Here is a 23,876-nt window from a genome sequence, read left to right as displayed (position 1 = left end):
AAAAGCTATCATCATGTCAGTATAATGCAAATCAACAGCATTTGGGCAAACAAAAGCCCCTTTCATAGTACAGTTTGATTTCTTACAAAGAAGCAAGGGCAGTTTGTTGGAAGGGGTCACTATAGATGTTGGTTTAGGTTCTTAAAGCTGTTCTATGAAATCAAATTGTATGTCTTAGTTATTAATACATTGTGGTCATGAATTGTTATTGGCAGTAGCAATCAAATTTCTTACTCTTTTAGGATTAAGGATTGTCAAGCTGTGGAATCCAGAGGGTATAGAATTTGCTACTTTGGCAACAAATTGGGCTTCTCCATAGATAGCATTAGGGGCAGAGCAATGGGATTACAACCTGGGAATATAAGAGGCCTGGTCCTGTTCATCAACAGCCCTGGTTGCTCATTTGCTTGCTTTCTGAATTTGGATTGTCTTTGTCACCACATCTAAATTGACACTGACTGGATCAGTGAAATTGCATTTTAAATTTTGCAGGTATGTTAGAGGAAGGTTTACTATCCTAGGCTGATTGTCAAGTTTTTGTTTATATTTGAGAATTTTTATTACCCTGCACATTTGAAACATAAAGGAAGCCACAAGGAAACTGCCAGAATTCCTCTGTGCCATTGTTTTTTGGGATGCTTGTATAAAGTCAACAATAGTAGGAGAGGCATTAGCAACTACACAATGAATCTTTGTAAGATAAAATTTGTATTTTAATAAGCAGATGAAAGAGACAAGGCAGAAGCAGTTTCTTTATTATCAATGTGCTGCTCTATAGCTTCTTGTAAATGACTTACAAATTCATAAAAGGATCTGTATGTTTTGTATATAGTGGGAAAGATGTCTTGGGAGTATTAATATCAAGAACTTTATTTCAAGTTCTTATAACAGCTTGGCTACTTTGATTGTTAAACACCTAAGTGCAGGCAAGCTGTTGGGCCACTGTTTAGAAATTACCTTGTCTAATAAACTGACAAGAATATTGTTTTAAGGTGTTAATGCTTTGAATATGAGAAGCAGTGGATAGGCAACCATCCATCCATTACTAAAGTCATAGTCTAAACTGAGAGGTGGTGAGAATTGTTTTCATATGGGCTTGTCAGGCCAAGAGTATCCTTTCATACATATTTGTCATAACATCTATTATTTCTATAGAGAAATGATCCTCAAATCATCTCTCTATAACATTTTTGATATCAATTTATTTATTTTTTTAAAAAAACTATTTTTTCTCATTTTACATACAATTCCTATATACCACCCCTTCTCCTCTTCCTGCTCCCTCCACCCACTTTCTCCTTCATCCCACTACCATTCATTCCTCAGAGAGAGTAAGGCTTCACATGGGGAATCAACGAAGTCTAGCACATTGCATTAAGGCAGGAATAAATCCTCCCCACAAAAGCCCTTCTCCCCTCCACACACACTCCCAATTTTCTCAGAAGATCCAGTCTACTTCCCCTTCTCAGGGTAGTCTATGTATGTTTCTCTTAGTATTCGCTTTGTAACCTAACTTCTTGAGGTCATGGATTACAGGCTTGTTATTCTTTGCCTTACAACTCCTATCCACTTAGGATACATTCTGTGTTCATCTTTTTGGGTCCAGTTTTCCTCACTCAGCATGTTTTCTTCCACTTCTGTCCATTTTCACGCAAATTTAAAGATGTCATCTTTATTTTACCTCTGAGTAGTATTTACTGCATAAATGTACCACATTTTCTTTATAGATTCTTCGGTTGAGGACCATCAAGATTGTTTCTATGTTCTGGCTATTACAAATGAAAATGACCACACAACATACCCAAATTTAAGAGACACAATGAAAGTAGTGTTTTTTTTTTTGTTTGTTTGTTTTTGATTTTCGAGACAGGGTTTCTCTGTTGCTTTTTGGTTCCTGTCCTGGAACTAGCTCTTCTAGACCAGGCTGGCCTTGAACTCACAGAGATCCGCCTGCCTCTGCCTCCCAAGTGCTGGGATTAAAGGTGTGCGCCACCACCGCCCAGCGAAAGCAGTGTTAAGAGGCAAGTTCATAGGATTAAACGCCTACATAAAGAAGTTGGAAAAATCCCACACTAGTGAATTAACAGAACATTTGAAAAATCTTAGAACAAAAAGAAGCTAACTCACCTAAGAGAACTAGATGGCAGGAAATAACAAAACTGAACGCTGAAATTAACAAAATAGAAACAAAGAAAAAAAAATAAAAGAATCAATGAGACAAAGAGTTGGTACATCGAGAAAATCAACAAAATAGACAAACCTTTATCCAAACTAACAAAAAGGCAGAGAGAGAATATCCAAATTAACACAATCAGAATTGAAAAGGGGAACATAACAAAAGATACAGAGGAAATCCAGAGGATCATCAGGTCATATTTTGGAAACATGTGCTTTAAAATATTTGGAAACTTAAAGGAAATGACAACATTCTGAATAAATATCACTTACCAAAATTAAATCAAGACAAGATATGCAAATTAAACAGACCTATAGCTGCTGAAGAAATAGAAACAGCAATCAAAAGTCTCCCAAACAAAAAATAAACCCCAGGACCAGATGGTTTTCGCTCAGAATTTTACAGGACTTTCAAAAATATAACTAATACCAATACTCCTCAAATTATTCCACACAATAGAAACAGAAGGAACATTGACAAACACTTTTTATGAGGCTACAATTACCCTGATACCCAAATCACAGAGAGACATTACTATGAAAGAGAATTATAGACCAGTTTCACTCATGACCATGGATGCAAAAGTCTAAATGAAATACTGACAAATTGAATCCAAAAACACATTAGAACTGTCATCCACCATATTTAAGTGGGCTTCATCCCAGAGATGCAAGATTTTTCAACATACAAAAATCTGTCAACCTAATCCACCATATAAACAAGCTGAAAAATAAAAACCACATGATCAACTCATTAGATGCTGAAAAAGCTTTTGACAAAATACATCATCCCTTCATGATAAAGGTCTTTAAGAGAGCAGGGATACAAGGAACATACCTAAACATAATTAAAGGCAATATACAGCAAGCCAAAATCAAACTAAATGGAGAGAAACTCGAGCAATTCTATTGAAATCAGGAACAAGACAAGGTTGTCCACTCCATATCTAGTCAATATAGTTCTTTAGGTCCTAGCAGAGCTATAAGAAACCATAAGGAAACCAATTATGAGTGAGTACATCCCATGTTCATCTTTTTGGGTCTGGGATACCTCACTCAGGATAGTGTTTTCTATTTCCATCTATTTGCATGCAAAATTCGAGAAGTCATTGTTTTTTACCACAGCGTAGTACTCTAATGTGTATATATTCCGTACTTTCTTCATCCATTCTTCCATTGAAGGGCATCTAGGTTGTTTCCAGGTTCTGGCTATTACAAATAATACTGCTATGAACATAGTTGAACAAATGCTTTTGCCATCAGAGACTACAATTGGTGAACCTAAGGAAGCTAAATAAGAAGGCGAACCCAAGGAAAAACATATAATTATCCTCTTGGCTATGGGAAGTAGACAAAATTGCAGGGGAGAAAATTGGGATCTTGGGGGTGGGGTGGGATGGGGGTAAGGGGAGATGGGGAGAGAAAAGTGAGAAGGGAAGGAGGGGGGAACTTGGGGAAACAGGAGGATTTGGATAAAGGAAGGTTGGACAGGGGAGCACGGAAGCACAATTCTTAGTTAAGGGATCCACCTTAGGGTTGGCAAGAGACTTGACCCTAGAGTGGCTCCCAGGATCCCATGGTGATGTCCCCAGTTAGTCCCTTGGGCAGTTGAGGATAGGGAACCTGAAATGACCCTATCCTATAGCAATATTGACGAATATCTTGCATATCACCATAGAACCTGTCAGTGAGAGCAAGAGTAATTCTCTATGGTTACCAGGATCAGCTGCTGACTAAGCTCAGGAAGCTCAGATAAACTTTTCCCTCATACTGAGGTTAGGGTGGACCCTTGACAGAAAAAGTGTCAGTGATTCATATGGAACTAAGTGGAAGGGGATCCAGGCTCTGTCACAAGTAAGCACTCTGAGTTGTCCAAGCCCCTCTCCTATTCTTGAGGACTGCTCATATAAATCTAAGAAGTGATAGGCTTGAAGTTTTATCAAATTCTCTCCATTACTGCATTTCAACTTTATGTCTTCTGTTTCTCTGATCAATTAGATAATTCTACTTCTGACTACTGCACACTAAACTCAGTGCTCAGTACCTCATCTAGAGTGAAGGGATGGCTTACTGTGTGGTAATGGCAACTTCATATTCACCTTTAGAAACATATCATCGTCAAGGTTCACTTTTTTGTTAGTGGAAGTGACAGATAAATATTCCTGTGATGAGCACATTGAGGGACATCACAGTCAGGCACACAACACTCCCTGAATTGTGCTCAGGAACAACTTCGGAGCTCATTTCCAGCAGGAGGCACACAGAACACAGGAACTCAGGGTCAGCCCAGAAGCAGGTGCAGAGAGTGACTAAGGAAGGGTTTATTTCCTTTGGGACCTTGAGCTTCCCCCAAATATAACAGTTTCCTTTAGAAACCAATAGCACCAGGATATGTAAAGAATCTACAATGCATTGGTGGATAGACTTTTTTATAAGAGTGAAAATAAGAAAACAAACTTTCTGCAGTTAACCTAAGAAAAAAGGAAGAAGTGAATGCTTTTCTGGTGGTAACTTTCTCTTCTACTTCTTCTTAAAATTACTGTGTGAAAATCTGTCTCTACACAGCTACTTTCATAAGATACAACAACATTTCTCTCTTACACACAAACATCTCTCTCCTGCACAGTTACATATTTCTACGTTCAATTACATCTTTTTCACATGGCTACACATAATTCTTTTTTTAAAAATTTATTTATTAAAGATTTCTGCCTCCTCCCTGCCACCGCCTCCCATTTCCCTCCCCCTCCCCTGATCAAGTCCCCCTCCCTCATCAGCTCGAAGAGCAATCAGGGTTCCCTGACCTGTGGGAAGTCCAAGGACCACCCACCTCCATCCAGGTCTAGTAAGGTGAGCATCCAAACTGCCTAGGCTCCCCCAAAGCCAGTACATGCAATAGGATCAAAAACCCATTGCCATTGTTCTTGAGTTCTCAGTAGTCCTCATTGTCCGCTATGTTCAGCAAGTCCGTTTTTTTCCCAGGCTTTTTCAGACCCAGTCCAGCTGGGCCTTAGTGGTTTCCCGATAGAACATCCCCATTGTCTTTTATATACATTTCTCTTCTATATCTCTTTTCACTACAGCTTCATTTTCCTTGCCTCCACACAGTGACAAATATAAACACAGCTAAACATCTCATTTACCTCTCTCACACAATTGAGCACTTTACACAGTTCCTAGGCACAGCTCCTATATGTAGTACTTTTTTCACACAGCTCTCTCTCACATATTTGTTTACACACACACACACACACACATACACACACACACACAGTTCTACATTATTCACATTCTTAGTATCACTCATTCACTCTCCCACACTTCTTCCATGCTTCATCTCTCACTCAGCACACACTCTCTTCACTCACATTCTGCAGCAGCTCTCACACAGCTCCACACAATCATCTCTGTCTGTCTCCATGCTGCCACTGCTGCTCCTCAATGCTGCTATTTCATTGCCTAAGCTCTAGACAGTATTGTCACATTTTCAGGGCCTGACCCATTCTCATACCCCATGATAAGCTATGTAGTTTCTCTTAGGCCAGTGATGTCACAATGAGCCATGCTTGTTGCTCTAAGTTGGTGAGGGTTCTCAGACAGAAAATAGCATTTAAACTTAAGGCTTAACAATAACCATGAATTAGTTTGACCTTGAAGGTAGGGAGCACACGCAGACTAAAGTTGCTTCAAGATCTTACCTTGAATCAGCAACAAAGAACACCTAGGAAATTGACCACTAATTTTTTTTTGTCGCTAGGGGCATCCTAATATTTGCCTCCAGGTGTCACCAAACTGCTTTGAATCTGCTCTGAAGTCCAAAGCTTGCTGTCTGTGTAAAAGGTCATCTTTGTGACTGAGAACCTCTGTTAGTCTGAGTAGTGCAAAATATCCTAGTATTGTGTCTATTCATCAAAGTTATACAGCCTAAACAGAATTCATCGTATTGACCACTCACAACTATATATGTGCCCAAATAAATGTAAAACCCACTGCCAAAGGGTCACATAATGAACCCCACAGCTGTTCTTGAGGAAGAAATGAAGTAGCTCATGAGAGAAACTAAAAAAAGGAGCAACTGGTCCACAGCTAGTGTCTGCATGGCCGTTCCAGATGGGGCTCCCCACCAGGGAACCATATGTCTGGTGGGTCAACCTGCTGAACACCAGCTGCCACATGCTGCACATCCCCATGACCCCATGCATTAGATCCTGAGGAATCCTGAAGGAATCTGGAGAATTTGTTCTGACAAGAGACAGCCCATCAGTGGGATTCTCTGTTTCAGTCCTTGGGATTCAGACAGGAGTCCACAGGCAATCTTGGCCCAGTAACTAAATTCCAAGATAATTTTACATCTAACCTGATTCAGTCTTTATAGGTGTGAACCTCAAACCCAGAGAAGATCTGAGATTTTTTATGCCAGCAAATTTTTGTTTTCCTCCAGTTTTCATTTTTTTTTATTTGACAGTTTTATAAATAAATGTAATTAACTTTAGTCACCTTGACTCTCTCCTTTCTCTTTCTGTCCCTCTCTTGTAAAAGAAATTCTTTTCATCGGCATGTATCACTTTGTGACTCTTTTTATTTGTGACTCATTGAATTTAATGAGAATTTCATACCTGACTATGGGTGGGAACTTGGATGAAGAGACAAAGGGGGAAATCATAAGCAGGATATACTATATGAAAAATATCTATTTTCAATAAAAGTGAAAATGATAATTGTGGAATAAATCACTTTTAAATAAAATCAAATTAAGCCATACTTTTTCTCTCTTGGAAGAAATCAGGAGTAATGATTTGCACAAAGGCTTGTACTTCCTTAGAACTTTAATTTAAGTAGTAACACAGGATCCTGGAGAATTGGCTGCTCATTCTGAGGACATGTTTCCAGTGCCCAGCACTCACATAGCAGCACATAACTCTCTGTAACTTTTCTTCCATGTTGTCCAACACCCACTTCTGGCTTCCAAAATTTCCACGCATGAACAAGGTTTACGGATAAATTTGGAAGGAAACAGGCACTTATAAACGCAAAATGACTTTAAAAGTAAAATAAAGCCAAACACTGCCCCGCTGTATGCTAGGACCAGTGCTCAACTACAGTCTTAAGCTCCTAAACTAAGGCGACCCACCCAGAGCGGCTAGTGCCTGCCAGCCAGGCAGGCATCAGGGTCCCCTGTAAGGGAGCCAGGCATCTTCAGCTCTGGCGCCAGGCTTCCTGCGCGCTCCTGGATACCCCCCTCCCCCACTTGCTCCATTCATCCTGTTGGCCCTGGATCATTGGGCTTCCAGTGGCCCTGTTTAGTTGCTGAGGAATCCCATCAGGACGGGACGGTTGCTGAGGAATCCCATCAGGACGGTTGCTGAGGAATCCCATCTGGACGGGAACGGTTCCTGCTTCTACACTGAAGAGATATACCCTGAGAGTCAATCACAGCAAAGTCTGGCCCAAGAGACCAGGCCTCTCCTGGCTCCATTTGAAGGAAGAGATGGGAAGGCGCCAATACAAGAATTCCTCCAATAATCTGAAAGGCAACATGACACCACCAGAAACCAGGGATCCCGAAATAAGAAGAATTGTACACCCTACTCCTGAAGAAATAGAAGAAATCGACTCAAAAGTGAACTATATGAAAATAATAGAGGACCTTAAACAGGAGGTGAAAAACTGCCATAAACAATTAGAGATTACAAACAAAAAGGTAGAGGAAATGAATAAATCGCTCAAAGACACGCAAGAAAACCAAGAGAAACAAGAAAAAGCAATCAAACAGGTTAGGGAAGCGGTTCAAGACATGAAGAATGAAATGGAAGCAATGAAGAAAGCACAAACCGAGGGAAGAATGGAGATGGAAAATCTGGGTAAACGAACAGGAATGACAGAAACAAGTACTAACAACAGATTACAAGAGATAGAAGAGAGAATATCAGACACTGAAGATACCATAGAAAAAATAAACACACTGATCAAAGAAAACAGCAAAACCAACAAATTCTCATCACAAAACATTCAGGAAATTTGGGACACAATAAAAAGACCAAACCTAAGAATAATTGGAGTAGAAGGAGAAGAAGTGCAGCTCAACGGTACAGAAAATATACTTAATAAAATTATAGAAGAAAACTTTCCCAACCTGAAGAAAGAGGTACCTATGAAGGTTCAAGAAGCATACAGAACACCAAATAGGCTGGATCAAAAAAAAAACATCCCCTCGCCATATAATAATCAAAACACAAAATACACAGAATAAAGAAAGAATATTAAGAGCCGCAAAGGAAAAAGGCCAAGTTACTTATAAAGGTAAACCTATCAGACTTACACCTGACTTCTCTATGGAAACCATGAAAGCCAGAAGGTCCTGGATAGATGTACTGCAAAAACTAAGAGATCATGGATGCAAGCCCAGACTACTATATCCAGCCAAGCTTTCATTCACTATAAATGGAGAAAACAAAATTTTCCAGGATAAAAACAAATTCAAACAATACGTAGCCACAAATCCAGCCTTACAGAAAATTATAGAAGGAAAATCACTAACCAAGGAGTCCAACAATGCCCACAATAACTCAGTCATCTAGAGACCTTTCACCAGCGCAACTCAAAGAAGGGAAACACACAAACCCTACTACTAAAAAAGTGACCGGAGTTAACAACCACTGGTCATAAATATCACTTAATGTCAATGGAAACAACTCACCTATAAAAAGGCACAGGCTAAGGGATTGGATACGAAAAGAGGATCCAACGTTCTGCTGTCTACAAGAAACACACCTCAACCACAAAGACAGGCACCTACTCAGAGTAAAGGGCTGGGAAAAGGCTTATCAAGCAAATGGACCTAAGAAACAAGCAGGTGTGGCCATACTAATTTCTAACAAAGTTGACTTCAAACTTAAATCAATCAGAAGAGATGGAGAGGGACATTTTATACTCATAACAGGAACAATTCATCAGGATGAAGTCTCAATCCTGAATATCTATGGCCCGAATATAAAAGCGCCCACGTACGTAAAAGAAACATTACTAAAACTCAAGGCAGCCATCAAACCACACACACTAATAGTAGGAGACTTCAACACTCCTCTCTCACCAATGGACAGGTCAATCAAACAGAAACCTAACAGAGAAATTAGAGAATTAATGGAGGTAATGAAGCAAATGGACTTAACAGACATCTATAGATTATTCCACCCGAAGAGGAAAGAATATACCTTCTTCTCTGCAGCTCATGGAACCTTCTTGAAAATTGACCACATACTCGGTAACAAAGCTAACTTACACAGTTACAAAAAAATATTAGTAACCACCTGTGTCTTATCAGATCACCATGGATTAAAGTTAGAATTCAACAACAATGCTACCCCCAGAAAACCTACAAACTCATGGAAACTGAACAGTCAACTTCTGAACCATACCTGGATTAAGGAAGAAATAAAGAAAGAAATTTAAGTCTTCCTTGAATTCAATGAAAATAAAGAAACAACATACTCGAACTTATGGGACACTATGAAAGCAGTGCTAAGAGGAAAGTTCATTGCACTAAGTGCCCACTTAAAGAAAGCAGAGAAAGCACATATTGAAGACTTAACAGCCCACCTGAAAGCTCTAGAAAAAAAAAGAAGCAGACTCACCTAGGAGGAGTAGAAGATTGGAAACAATCAAACTGAGGGCTGAAATCAACAAAATAGAAACACAGAAAACAATCCAAAGAATCAATGAAAGAAAAAGCTGGTTCCTGGAGAAAATCAACAAGATTGACAAACCCCTATCCAAACTAATCAAACGGCAGAGAGAGAATACGCAAATTAATAAGATCAGAAATGAAAAGGGGGACATAACCACAGACACAGAGGAAATTCAGAGAATCATCAGATCATATTACAAAAGCCTGTATAACACAAAACTGGAAAATGTAAAAGAAATGGACACTTTTTTAGATAAATACCATATACCAAAGTTACACCAGGACCAGGTGAACAATCTAAACAGACCTGTTGGTCGCGAAGAATTAGAAGCTGTTATCAAAAACCTCCCTACCAAAAAAAGCCCAGGACCAGATGGTTTCAATGCGGATTTCTCCCAGAACTTCCAAGATGAGCTAATACCCATACTCCTTAATGTATTCCACAATATAGAAACAGAAGGTCATTACCTAATTCCTTTTATGAAGCTACAGTTACTCTGATACCAAAACCACACAAAGACTCAACCAGGAAAGAGAATTACAGGCCAATCTCACTCATGAACATCGACGCAAAAATCCTCAACAAAATACTGGCAAACCGAATCCAAGAACACATGAGGAAAATTATCCATTATGATCAAGTAGGCTTCATTCCTGAGATGCAGGGCTGGTTCAACATACGAAAATCTATCAATGTAATCCAGCATATAAATAAACTGAAAGAAAATAACCATATGATCATCTCATTAGATGCTGAAAAAGCATTCGACAAAATTCAACATCCATTTATGTTAAAAGTCTTGGAGAGATTAGGGATACAAGGGTCATACCTAAATATAATAAAAGCTATATACAGCAAGCCGACAGCTAACATCAAATTAAACGGAGAGAAACTCAAAGCCATCCCGCTTAACTCAGGAACACGACAAGGATGTCCACTCTCTCCATACCTCTTCAATATAGTTCTAGCAATAGCAATAAGACAACATAATGGGATCAAGGGGATTCGAATTGGAAAGGAAGAAGTTAAACTTTCGTTATTCGCAGATGATATGATAGTGTACTTAAGCGACCCCCAAAACTCACCAAAGAACTTTTACAGCTGATAAACAGCTTTAGTAATGTGGCAGGATACAAGATCAACTCCAAAAAATCAGTCGCCCTCTTATACACAAAGGATATGGAAGCAGAGAGGGTAATCAGAGAAGCTTCACCATTCACGATAGCCACAAACAGCATTAAATATCTTGGGGTAAATCTAACCAAGGAAGTGAAAGATCTATTTGACAAGAACTTTAAGGCATTGAAGAAAGAAATTGAAGAGGATACCAAAAAATGGATGGATCTACCTTGCTCTTGGATTGGGAGGATCAACATAGTAAAAATGGCAATTCTACCTAAGGCAATTTATAGATTCATTGCAATCCCCATCAAGATCCCATCAAAATTCTTCACAGATATGGAGAGGACAATAATCAACTTTATATGGAAAAACAAAAAACCAGGATAGCCAAAACAATCCTATACAATAAAGGATCTTCTGGAGGCATTACCATCCCTGACTTCAAACTCTATTACAGAGCTACAGTAATGAAAACAGTGTGGTACTGGCATAAAAACAGAGAAGTCGACCAATGGAATCGTATAGAAGACCCAGATTTTAACCTACAAACCTATGAACACCTCATTTTTGATAAAGGAGCTAAAAGTATACAATGGAAGAAAGAAAGCATCTTCAACAAATGGTGCTGGCACAACTGGATGTCAACCTGTAGAAGAATGAAAATAGACCCACATCTTTCACCGTGCACAAAACTCAAGTCCAAATGGATTAAAGACCTCAATATCAGCCCGAACACACTGAATCTGATAGAAGAGAAAGTGGGAAATACCCTACAACAGATGGGCACAGGAGATCGCTTCCTATGTATAACCCCAGAATCACAGACATTAAGAGCAACATTGAATAAATGGGACCTACTAAAACTGAGAAGGTTCTGTAAAACAAAGGACACTGTCACTAAGACACAAAGGCAACCTACTGACTGGGAGAAGATCTTCACCAACCCCGCAACAGACAAAGGTCTGATCTCCAAAATATATAGAGAACTCAAGAAACTAGACTTTAAAATGCGAATTAACCCAATTAAAAAATGGGGCAATGATCTGAACAGAGAATTCTCAACGGAAGAAGTTCAAATGGCCAAAGACACTTAAGGTCATGCTCAACTTTCTTAGCAATCAGGGAAATGCAAAGCAAAACAACTTTGAGATATCATCTTACACCTGTGAGAATGGCTAAAGTCAAAAACACCAACGATAACCTTTGCTGGAGAGGTTGTGGAGGAAGGGGTACCCTCATCCATTGCTGGTGGGAATGCAATCTTGTGCAACCACTGTGGAAGGCAGTGTTTCGGTTTCTTAGGAAATTCGGGATCAACCTACCCTTGGACCCAGCAATACCACTCTTGGTAATATACCTAGGAAATGCCCTATCATATGACAAAAGTATTTGTTCAACTATGTTCATAGCAGTATTATTTGTAATAGCCAGAACCTGGAAACAACCTAGATGCCCTTCAATGGAAGAATGGATGAAGAAAGTATGGAATATATACACATTAGAGTACTACTCAGCGGCAAAAAACAATGACTTCTCGAATTTTGCATGCAAATGGATGGAAATAGAAAACACTATCCTGAGTGAGGTATCCCAGACCCAAAAAGATGAACATGGGATGTACTCACTCATAATTGGTTTCTAGCCATAAATAAGGGTCACGGAGTCTACAATAGGTGAATCTAAAGAAGCTAAGTAAGAAGGGGAACCCAAGGAAAAACATATAGTTATCCTCTTGGCTAAGGGAAGTAGACAAAATTGCCGGGGAGAAAATTGGGATCTTGGGGTGGGGTGGGTTGGGGGTAAGGGTAGATGGGGAGAGAAAAGTTAGAAGGGAAGGAGGTCGGGCCTTGGGAAAGCAGGAGGATTGGGATAAAGGAAGGTTGGTAGGGGAGCACGGAACCACAATTCTTAGTTAAGGGAACCACTTTAGGGTTGGCAAGAGACCTGACCCTAGAGGGGCTCCCAGGTGCCCAAGCTGAGGTCCCTAGTTAGTTCCTTGGGCAGTTGAGAATAGGGATCCTGAAATGACCCTATCCTTGAGCAATACTGACGAATATCTTGCATATCATCATAGAACCTTCATCTGGTGATGGATGGAGATAGAGACAGAGACCCACACTGGAGCACTGGACTGAGTTCCCAAAGTCCCAAGGAGGAGCAGAAGGAGGGAGAACATGAGCAAAGAAGTCAGGACCACGAGGGATGCACCCACCCACTGAGACAGTGGACCTGATCTTTTGAGAGCTCACCAAGACCAGCTGGACTGTGACTGAAAAAGCATGGGATAAAACTGGACTCTCTGAACATGGCGAACTATGAGGGCTGATGAGACGCAAAGGACAATGGCACGGGGGTTTGATCCTACGTAATGTGATGGCTTTGTGGGAGCCCAGCCAGTTTGGATGTTCACCTTCCTAGGTATGGACGGAGGTGGGAGGTCCTAGGTCTTACCACAGGGCAGAAAACCCTGACTGCTCTTTGGACTGTAGAGGGAGGGGGAAAGGAGTGGGGGGAGGGGGAGAAGGGTGGGAGGAGGGGGCGTAGGGTTGGAGGAGGGGGAGGGAAATGGGAGGCTGGGAGGAGGTGGAAACTTGTTTTTTTTTCTGCTTTTCTCAATAAAAAAAAATAAAAAATAAAATAAAAATAAAAGCAGAAGGAAGTAAATAAGGAAAAATTATGCAAATGAAAACAATCAATAATGTAAAATGCCAAAAAATAAAAGTAAAATAAAATAAGCTATCTATTTAATATTATTATAAAACTCAGATTTTTGTAGAAGGATTTTATTGTAAGAGGAGGATGTCTCCAGAAATTTTAGGGATAAGAATTCTTCTACAGTGAGAAGAGGGTGTTGACCTGTGAATTAACAAACCACAAAACATCATATCAATTCTGACAAGTGATAGAAGAGAAGATATACATCAGTCTGGTCTCAGCTTATTCTACCCTAGAACATTAGGTTTCTCTGATTCATGATATGATATTAGAACAAAATATACATGAATATCCTGAATTTATTTAGTATGTATTTTTTAGCATTGCAACTTTACTTTATACTTTTTAATTAAACACACATATCCCTACATAGTGCTATTGGCTGTGTTATTCCTGGAATTTGGGCATATTCCAAATTCATTCCTCTTCCATGGAAATGTTCACCTTCTGAGAATCTCAAATAACACATGCCCTGTCCAAGGATAAGAGAATTCTGGACTTGGAATTGTAGACATGGAGAGATAAATCTGTATAAGCACAGATATCTGCAACACATTAGGGTCCTTGTCAAGGATATCCCCTGTTTCCCCTCATTTCTTTAAATGTAGAAACAGATTGAGTCACAGCATATATTTCCTTCACTTTTTCTTCCTTCTAAATATGAGAACATTTTTCTGGATTGTAAACGTTTCTGTGAGTACAACAGTGGGTTTTCTTCTTTCTGTTGGTCACTTATCTGCATGCTTCAGGAATTCATAAGTGGATTTTAGAAGGAACAGCTGGTTGTGTTCCCCACCGGCTCACGGCTAGCTTTACCCGAAATAATTACACAGAAACTGTATTCTTTTAAACACTGCCTGCCCCTTATCTCCAGTGTCTTACTGGATAACTCTCACATCTTGATTAATCCATATTTAGTAATCTGTGTAGCACCATGAGATGTTGGCTTACTAGGAAAGATCTTAATGTGCATCCATCTTGGAGAGGAGAGCTATAGCGTCTGCCTCACTGCCTTCTTCCTCAATTCAGCATTCAATTCTGTTTATTCCACCTACCTAATTTTCTGTCCTATCAAAGGGCCAAGGCAGTTTCTTTATTAACCAATGAAAGTTACACATAGACACATGACCCTCCTTCATCAGTGGATCTATGGGGGGCTGGCTGCATCTGAGCTTAAGATTCATTGTGGTTCTTTGACATCAGGTGCTCTGTCCCAGGTATAGGCTAATGAAGGTAGTCAAGGCTTTTTTCTCCTCTGTTGTCACCTTACTACAAGTGGGAACTGTTAGAGCACTGTCATCTGGGAGGTGCTTGCCATTGAGAAGGGAACTGCTGATAGTACAGGACATCTTGAAATCAATTTCTGAAACTTCCGGTCAGCATCTCCAGGTAAGCAAGAGCCATTTCTCCCTGCAATGGAGCTTTGTGAGGACTGAAGTTGTAGGGATGTGTTACTGTTCAAGGGAGACTGTGCAACTTCAGTGTAAGCCATGAGAAACCATAGTGGATGGGAGCACAGGACCATCAGTAGGCAGAAGAGAGTCAATTATCCTCAGTAGAGAGGTGAGGTTGGTTTGAAAGGGGCTCTATGTCCTCTGTTGTTTCATTTATTGAGTCCAATAGCTGACCTACAACTGTTGTGATTGATAATTGATGTTTCCTTGCTAAAGATTCTTTGTTAAACTTTTATGGGTTTATATTTTCTTGTTTATTTTATTCAGTTTTTATTTGCTCTTTACAGATATTTTGAACAATTTCATGCAAAGTGTTCTGATCACTGATTCCTTTCTATTTATTCTTCCAAGATCTTTCCTTTGTCCTTTCCTACTCAACCCATAACTTGTTTTTCTCTTTGTAGGAAAAAAAACCCAAATAGACAAAAATTATTTTTAAAATGGTTTAAAACTACAGTGAAATAAAACACTATATAGTCTTACACACAAGCACATACAAAACCCTATACAATCATGTTACATAGGCAAAAGACAAATAAGACAAAAGTGCACAATATGATAGGAGAGAAAATATGTATATAAATGCCATTGAGGTCATTTTGTTTTGTGGGAGCTTGTAAAGTACCTGAAGAGGTAAAGGAGTCTACTGCCAAGATTATCAACATTAGTTTGACTACTTGGACCCACATGATAGTAATACACAAAAATTGAATTCCGTAAGTTTTCCTCTAAGAATAACACATACATGTTGGTGTATATGTGCACTCTTCTTAGTAATAAAGAAGGTGTAACAACTTATGCAACTATTACATGGATGGATAGAAATTCTTGAGGACCCAAAGCATTTTGAGGATCTATTGTCATTTGATTACTGATGAGAAAAATACAATCAATTGTCTTTGGGATTTTTTTCTGCAGGATTCCTGTGTACTAGTCAATGACTCCACCTATGTGTGTATAGATACTACTGATTGTACTCACTGGGTTATTAGTTAATGATACAAAAGAGGTCATGTAGTTGGGAGAGAGAATTAATGGAAGATTCCAAGAGGAATCAGTAAGGCATAGTGGATGTAGATATAATTATACTATATTTTATACATGGAATAATATTTAAAGAATATTAATTATTAAATGTAAAAATATTTTACATATGTTTAGAATGTTTTTATACATATGTATTTTGCACACTGTGTATATTTCTGCCATAATCTCTACTCTTATTTTTTCCCCTTCTTCTTTTCCTTGATTCTGCTAGAGAATTTAACATAAACTACTAATATGAGTCTCATTTTACATCTGTGTTTCTGAGACGGTCTTAATATATTTATCACTAGTTGCATTCATTTTTCTATAAGTAATGCAAGTTCCATAGTTCTTGCAGGTATTGTTTATATAAACATGTTGTTTATATAAATATTTCTTCTTAATAAAATATTCTGTTCAAAGATACATAATTTATTTCCATAATTTAGCTTTTGCAATGTTGCTGCAATAATCATTATCGTGTAAATGTTGCTGATGTACATTTACTTTTGTTCATTTTGATGAATTTCTTAGTTTATATTCTGTTTGAAAGACAAATACTAATTGCATCGATATGAAGAATTTCAAACTAAGCAGTTTTAATTTCTCATAACTATCTTTATTATCACAACCACTATCTATGAATCAAACTGATAAGATTTTCACAAAGAGGAGCAACTGCCTCAGGCTTGAAATTTTTTGAGAACTTGTGTCCTGATTTACATCCTCAGCAAAGGACATTTTATACATTTCCTCAGACAGGATTAGGATTTGGCCCTCAGCATTCTTTTGCCTTTCACAGGTCTCCTCTAACTCCTTCTCCTCCTCCTGGTCCGGGTCCTTATCTAACAAGTTCCCTGCTCAGGAATATGCAAATAACCTGAATCTATTATGGTAAATACAGGGATGTCCATACCCCAGAACAACATATGACCAGTGTCCTCTTATCAGTCACTGAGCACACAGGTCTTCAATATGGGATGGAGTTGGACCATTATCTTTCTTGTGTCTGTAAGTACAGGTAAGGAACTTTCCAGTTTCAAACCTGAAGAAGGAACAGGGACTCGGTTGACAGTGAAATAGACTATGCCTTTTTCTTCACAGGTGTCCACTCTCAGGTACAACTGCAGCAGTCTGGTTCTGAGCTTAGAAAACCGGGGTCCTCAATGAAGCTGTCCTGCATGGCTTCTGGCTACACCTTCCCTGACTACAGTATTGACTGGATGAAGCAGAAGCCAGGAGAGAGCCTGGAGTGGACTGGAGTTATTTATCCTAGAAATGGTAATACTGAGTACAAACAGAAGTTCCAAGGCAAGGCCAAACTGACTACAGACACATCCTCCAGCACAGCCTACATGGAGCTCAGCAGCCTAACATCTGAGGACTCTGCAGTCTATTACTGTACAAGACACAGTGTTACAACCACATCGTAAGTGTGTCAGAAACCCCGGAGGAGCAGGAAGCTGCCCTGAGACTGAGATTGCAGAGAAGATTGTCCTGGAGCTTTGCTCCAAAATGATCACTCTAAGTTGTCACTTGAGCACTTCACAATCTTATAGTCTTTGTTGGGTTTCAAAAGGACTGCAAGGCGGAAGAGGCGGGGATTCGGGTCTTGACCTGGAAGTTTCAGCTCTATGCTAGTCATTTCTTTTTTTTTTCTTTAGGTCGGGCTGGTGGGAAGATGGCCACGCTGCAGGATAGTGAAGTAAAAGTGGATGGCGAGCCGAAACTAAGCAAGAATGAACTAAAGAGACGCCTGAAAGCTGAGAAGAAAGTGGCAGAGAAAGAGGCCAAGCAGAAAGAACTCACTGAGAAGCAGCTGAGCCAGGCTGCTGCCACCACCAACCATACTATTGACAATGGCGTGGGTGCTGAGGAGGAGACTCTGGATCCAAACCAATACTACAAGATCCGTAGTCAAGCAGTCCAGCAGCTGAAGGTCAGTGGGGAGGACCTGTACCCACACAAGTTCCATGTGGACATCTCCCTGACTCAGTTCATCCAAGAGTACAGTCACCTGCAGCCCGGGGACCACCTGACTGACACCACCTTAAAAGTGGCAGGTTGGATTCATGCCAAGAGAGCCTCTGGGGGAAAGCTCATCTTCTATGACCTTCGAGGAGAGGGGTCAAGTTACAAGTCATGGCCAACTCCAGGAATTATAAATCAGAGGAAGAATTTGCTCGTATCAATAACAAACTGCGCCGGGGAGCTATAATTGGAGTTCAGGAGAATCCTAGGAAAACCAAGAAGGGTGAGCTGAGCATCATCCCCTCTGAAATCACACTCTTGTCCCCCTGCTTACACATGCTGCCTCATCTTCATTTTGGCCTCAAAGACAAGGAGACAAGATATCACCAGAGATACTTGGACTTGATACTGAACGACTTTGTGAGGCAGAAATTTATCGTCCGCTCTAAGATCATCACATATATAAGAAGTTTCTTGGATGAGCTGGGATTCCTCAAGATTGAAACTCCCATGATGAACGTCATTCCAGGGGGAGCTGTGGCCAAGCCTTTCATCATGTATCACAATGAGCTGGACATGAACTTGTATATGAGAATTGCTCCAGAACTCTACCATAAGATGCTGGTGGTTGGTGGCATTGACCGGGTTTATGAAATTGGGCGCCAATTCCGGAATGAAGGGATCGATTTGACTCACAATCCTGAGTTCACCACCTGCGAGTTCTACATGGCCTAAGCAGACTATCACGACCTCATGGAGATCACGGAGAAGATGCTGTCAGGGATGGAGAAAAGCATTACAGGCAGTTACAAGATCACCTACCATCCAGACGGGCCAGAAGGCCAAGCCTATGAGATTGACTTTGCCCCACCCTTCCGAAGAATCAGCATGGTAGAAGAGCTTGAGAGAGCCCTGGGTGTAAAGCTGCCAGAAACCAGCCTCTTTGAAACTGAAGAAACTCGAAAAATTCTTGATGATATTTGTGTTGCAATAGCTGTTGAATGCCCCCCCACCTCGGACCACAGCCAGACTCCTGGATAAGCTTGTTGGAGAGTTCCTTGAAGTGACGTGCATCAATCCAACATTCATCTGCGATCACCCGCAGATTATGAGCCCTCTGGCCAAATGGCACTGCTCCAAAGAGCGTCTAACTGAGCGCTTTGAGCTGTTTGTCATGAAGAAGGAAATCTGGAATGCCTACACTGAGCTGAATGATCCCGTGCGGTAGCGGCAGCTGTTTGAGGAACAGGCCAAAGCCAAGGCTGCTGGTGATGATGAAGCCATGTTCATAGATGAGAACTTCTGTACTGCCTTGGAATATGGGCTGCCCCCAACAGCTGGCTGGGACATGGGCATCGATCGGGTCACCATGTTTCTCACAGATTCCAACAATATCAAGGAAGTGCTTCTGTTTCCTGCCATGAAGCCTGAAGACAAGAAGGAGACTGCAGCAGCCACTGAGACCCTAGAAAACACAGCTGGGCCCTCTGTCTAGAGAATAAATGCGACTCTGGTTTCTCTGCACTTCAGCAGAAGGTCTGCTCCCAGAGTTCATGTGTGTTGCCATCCAACCACCTAAGTCCAACCACCAGGAGAGAAAAGAATTAAAGAATTTCTTTTTATTGCTTGTTACCAAATAAACCATTTCTCTCTTAAAAAAAAAAGGACTGCAAGGAATAAGGTGATGCTAATTCAGAATGCCCTTAGAGCATGCTATATCTTGACCTGCTGTTTAACAGTGACCACTTCCATCGACATGATTAATTTTTTATATAGTAAAGTAGGTCAATATGATTACATTGTGATATAAATGTCTCTTAAATCTAAGAGAATGAAATTGTTGCTGAAATGGCTGGGAATAAGCTATAATATGGATTAGGCCAGTAAAGACAAAACAACCGCATGTGCACTAACAAAGCCACTTCCATAGTCCAATTTGGTTTCCCTAAAACAAGAACAGACAGTTTTTGGATGTTTTCAACTTTTCTATGAAATATAATTTTACGTCTTTAGGTATTTATACATATGATCACTAATTGCTTTTCGGAGTAGTAATTAAACTTCTTACTGTCTTATCATTAGGGATGGAGCTGAGTATCATGTTGTGAATTTCATAGGGTGTGGGATCTGCTGCTTTGGCAACACACTGGGCTGCACAGATAGCAATTGTGAAGAGTAGTAGGATACCCAGCTGGGAAATTTAGAGGCCTGGTCCTGTCATAAGTAGCCCTGGTTGTTCATCCCCCTGTTTCCTGAAATTTGCATTTTCACTTCTTTTCCAATTTGCATCCTCTTGATCTCCTTTTGTTGTCTTATTGCTCTAGTTAGAACTTTAAGAACTATGTTGAACAGAGATGATTTGTTCCAGTCTTGATCCAAGTTTTTGTGGAATTACTTTGAGTTTCTCTCCATTTAATTTGATGTTGACTGTTGGCTCACAGCATATTGTTTTTATTATGTTTAGATATGTTCCTTGTATCTCTTATATCTTCAAGACCTTTATTATAAAGCGGTGTTGAATTTTTGTCAAATGCTTTTTCTGCACCTAATGAGATGATCACATTATTTTTTTTTCAGTTTATTTATATAGTATATTACATTGATAGATTTTTATAAGTTAATCCATCCCTGCATCTCTGGAATGAAGCTAACTTGATCATGAAGAATAATTTTTTGATGTGGATCCGATTTGCCTGTACAATATTGAGTATTTTTGCATTAATGTTCATGAGGGAGATTGGTCTGTAATTGTATTTCTTGGCTGAGTCTTTGTGTCATTTTAGTATCCATGTAACTGTAGCTTCATAGAAAGTGTTTGACAATGTCAGTGTAGAAGAATGAAAATAGATCCATACTTATTCCTATTCACAAAACTCAAGTCCAAATGGATTAAAGGACACAACAATATCTGTCCACATTGAACCTGATCAAAGAGAAAGTGGGAAGTATCCTTCATTGCTTGGGTACAGGAGACCACTTCCAGATTCTGCCATCATACTTGCCAAAGTGGAAGTCTCCTTGTAGACAGATCCATCACAAAAGACCAATTGCCAAGCACTGAGGCTGGGAAGGCCTGAATCATCATTGTCAGAAACTTAGAGCTTACACTAGTGAACAGTGAATCATTCCTGGCACTTGATGAACATCCTTCTTGGTCTGAAGTCTCCATCTAGCATACTATTCTATGCATAACCATACTATAAGATGCCTAATCCATCTGAATATCTCAAGCATAAAATGAATGAAGACAGAAATCCGTTAATCATTCACATAGAGCATAATGATAGGAGAGACAATAGTCTTCCTAGAATTCTTATGATAGGATGTCAAAGAGGGTAACAATATTGAAGGTGATAGAACAGCAGATTATCAATCAGGAACCATTGGTAATAAGGTAGAATGTGAACAAAATGGAGAGAGAGAGAGAGAGAGAGAGAGAGAGAGAGAGAAGAGAGAGAGAGAACATAAAGATGGTCAAGATTGGTAAATAAAGAGAGGAGGAGTTGTATTTTCAAACTATGTTCTGTGAAAATTTTTAATATAAACAGGAGACAAAGGAGGTAAAAATATATGAGACTGTGAACCTGAAAAAGTCTGTTTTGAATAGTTTGAAGTGAAAAAAATATTCAGAAAACAAATTTGAAATATGTTGTCATTGGGTATAAAACATAACCCTGGGTCACTCACCGATTTCTTGGCTAAAAACTAATTTCTCTCTATAACACATCAGGGCATCAGGTCGCTGAAATACTGTTGGCATCCATTAGAATTTTCCCTAATCCATTTCTCTTAACAGTTATAAACTAGCAGAAATGAAAATTTGGTCACTTTGTGTTGTGCACATATTCCTAGGATTACTGAATTGAAATATTATTTTAATTGCATTCAGGTCCTAAAAAATATAATGAGGCCAATATAAACTTCCATATCCAAATTTATATGCTTCTCATTTTACTATGGTCTATTCTACTACTGCAAAGATTATTACAAGATTGCAACTATGGGCATATTTTCGTAAGTATTGTCCAGCAAACCTTGTGAAAAGAAAGCCACTGAGATGACACCATCTATGTGTGCAAAGGGGCATGGAGCTCAAGAGAGGCCATGCAGTCGAAGTTTGACATCCACCTTATAGACCTGGATGAGTCTCTTACATCATATAGACTCTAGTTCAGAAGCAAATCTCCAGACATGATCAATCTGATGCATGACAAGTGCAGATCAGCATGTGATGTCCACTTCAGCATTTCAAGGACCTAAGGAACAGGTACCAAGAGGAAAGAGCAGAATGTTACTGCAGACATCTAGAGTTTCCTCCTTTTTTAGTCACATTTAACTCTGTAAAATAAATGAAATAGATCAGAGGACAGATTTGGTTATCAAAGGACTGGAAACAAAAATGACTTTACATCATCAACTTACCTCATTTAGTTGATTTAATGAGGTCTCTTTATCTGGGAATGCCACAGCAGCAATAATTTCATAGTCCATAAGATCTCTTAGAGATAACACAATTCCTCTAATAGTTAAATTAATCAACTAAACATTTAGTCCCAACTCTCCATTCTAATATATGAGTTTTTATATCATGCTTCCTCATTCTGAGAGAGGTCCCACAACCAAGAGGAAAGTCCTATATTCTCAGGGGACTGGATAGATGGGAAGACATACAACCATGGTGCTACAGACCAGGTGACAGACTCCTCTACTTTCTGTGGTAACCATAGACAAGGAAAATATAATTAATTGAGGTCGTTAAATGGAAAGAGCATAATCCCCAAGGATGTTAACTGACACACCACAAACAGATATATGTACAATTTATGAGAATATGAATTTAATATGTTTTTATTATTTCTTGAAGGATGATCACTGGAGAATAATAATTTTTTAATATGTTTTAAGAATGAAGATAAAGCTTGGGGCCTTATGCCTGTTACCTTTCCCACAGTTCTATATTCCCAGTTTTGTTTTGTTTTTTTAATTTAATGCATTCTTCACTATTCATTGATCTTAAAATTAGAGCCCCACCAGATATCAAATGATAATTTTTATTTTATAAACTACTACAAATTAATTATATAATACTTGGTAGGATAAACAGTAACATGTAAGTGTTAGAAGAGAGCACAAAAATAAGACTGTTGAAGTTTTAGTACAAACATAATTGATAACATTTTAATTAAATCATAGCCATTTTGCTACTTCATTTTCTCTAAGAAATTTGAGTTATTAATTACTTCCCCAATGGCTCACACAACAGAGCATAAGATAAGTAAGAAGATATGGAAATGCGGCCTTCCTTTGCTCATGAAAACCAGCCTTGCCCTGACCCTGCAGTTCAGGCAGAGGACTCTAACCTTGTCTTCCCATTCAGTGATCAGAACCAAAAACATAAAATCAACATGGGACTGGGATTGACCTGGGATTTTTGATTGTTTGTTTAAAAGACAACTTATGGATAACAAATGATATTGGGGGCATGAATAGACAGACATGAGTGGGAGCAACAGTGTGCTTGTGTGATATTTTCTTTATCAGTATCCTCTGTTTTCAGGTGTCCATTGTGAGATGCAGCTGGTTGAGGCAGAGTCAGGTTGGTGCAGCCTAAGGCATCATTAAACCTCTCATATTCTGGTTTCACCATTAATGACTATACCATACACTGGGTTCATCACTCTCCAGGGAAGGGGCTAGAATGGGTTGCCAGTATAAGAAGTAAAGGTTA

At 39.4% G+C, this 23,876-nt stretch overlaps 1 pseudogene and 1 gene segment (V, D, J or C); both read left to right on the top strand.

Annotated features, from left to right (window-relative positions):
- Nucleotides 1-17,152: 17,152 nt before the first annotated feature.
- LOC121438445 lies at nucleotides 17,153-17,610 on the top strand. The segment is given in 2 exon segments: nucleotides 17,153-17,198; nucleotides 17,282-17,610. Coding segments are annotated over 2 exon segments (375 nt in total).
- Nucleotides 17,611-17,835: 225 nt separating this feature from the next.
- Nucleotides 17,836-19,685, top strand: LOC121438444 (annotated as a pseudogene).
- Nucleotides 19,686-23,876: the final 4,191 nt, after the last annotated feature.

This window comes from Microtus oregoni, unplaced genomic scaffold, assembly GCF_018167655.1.
Source record: "Microtus oregoni isolate MIOR12 unplaced genomic scaffold, Mior012 000056F_ref0000123, whole genome shotgun sequence".
In the NCBI taxonomy this organism is placed as follows: Eukaryota; Metazoa; Chordata; class Mammalia; order Rodentia; family Cricetidae; genus Microtus; species Microtus oregoni.
The sequence above is the reverse complement of the archived record's forward strand: the minus strand, read 5'-3'. Positions and strand labels throughout refer to the sequence as shown.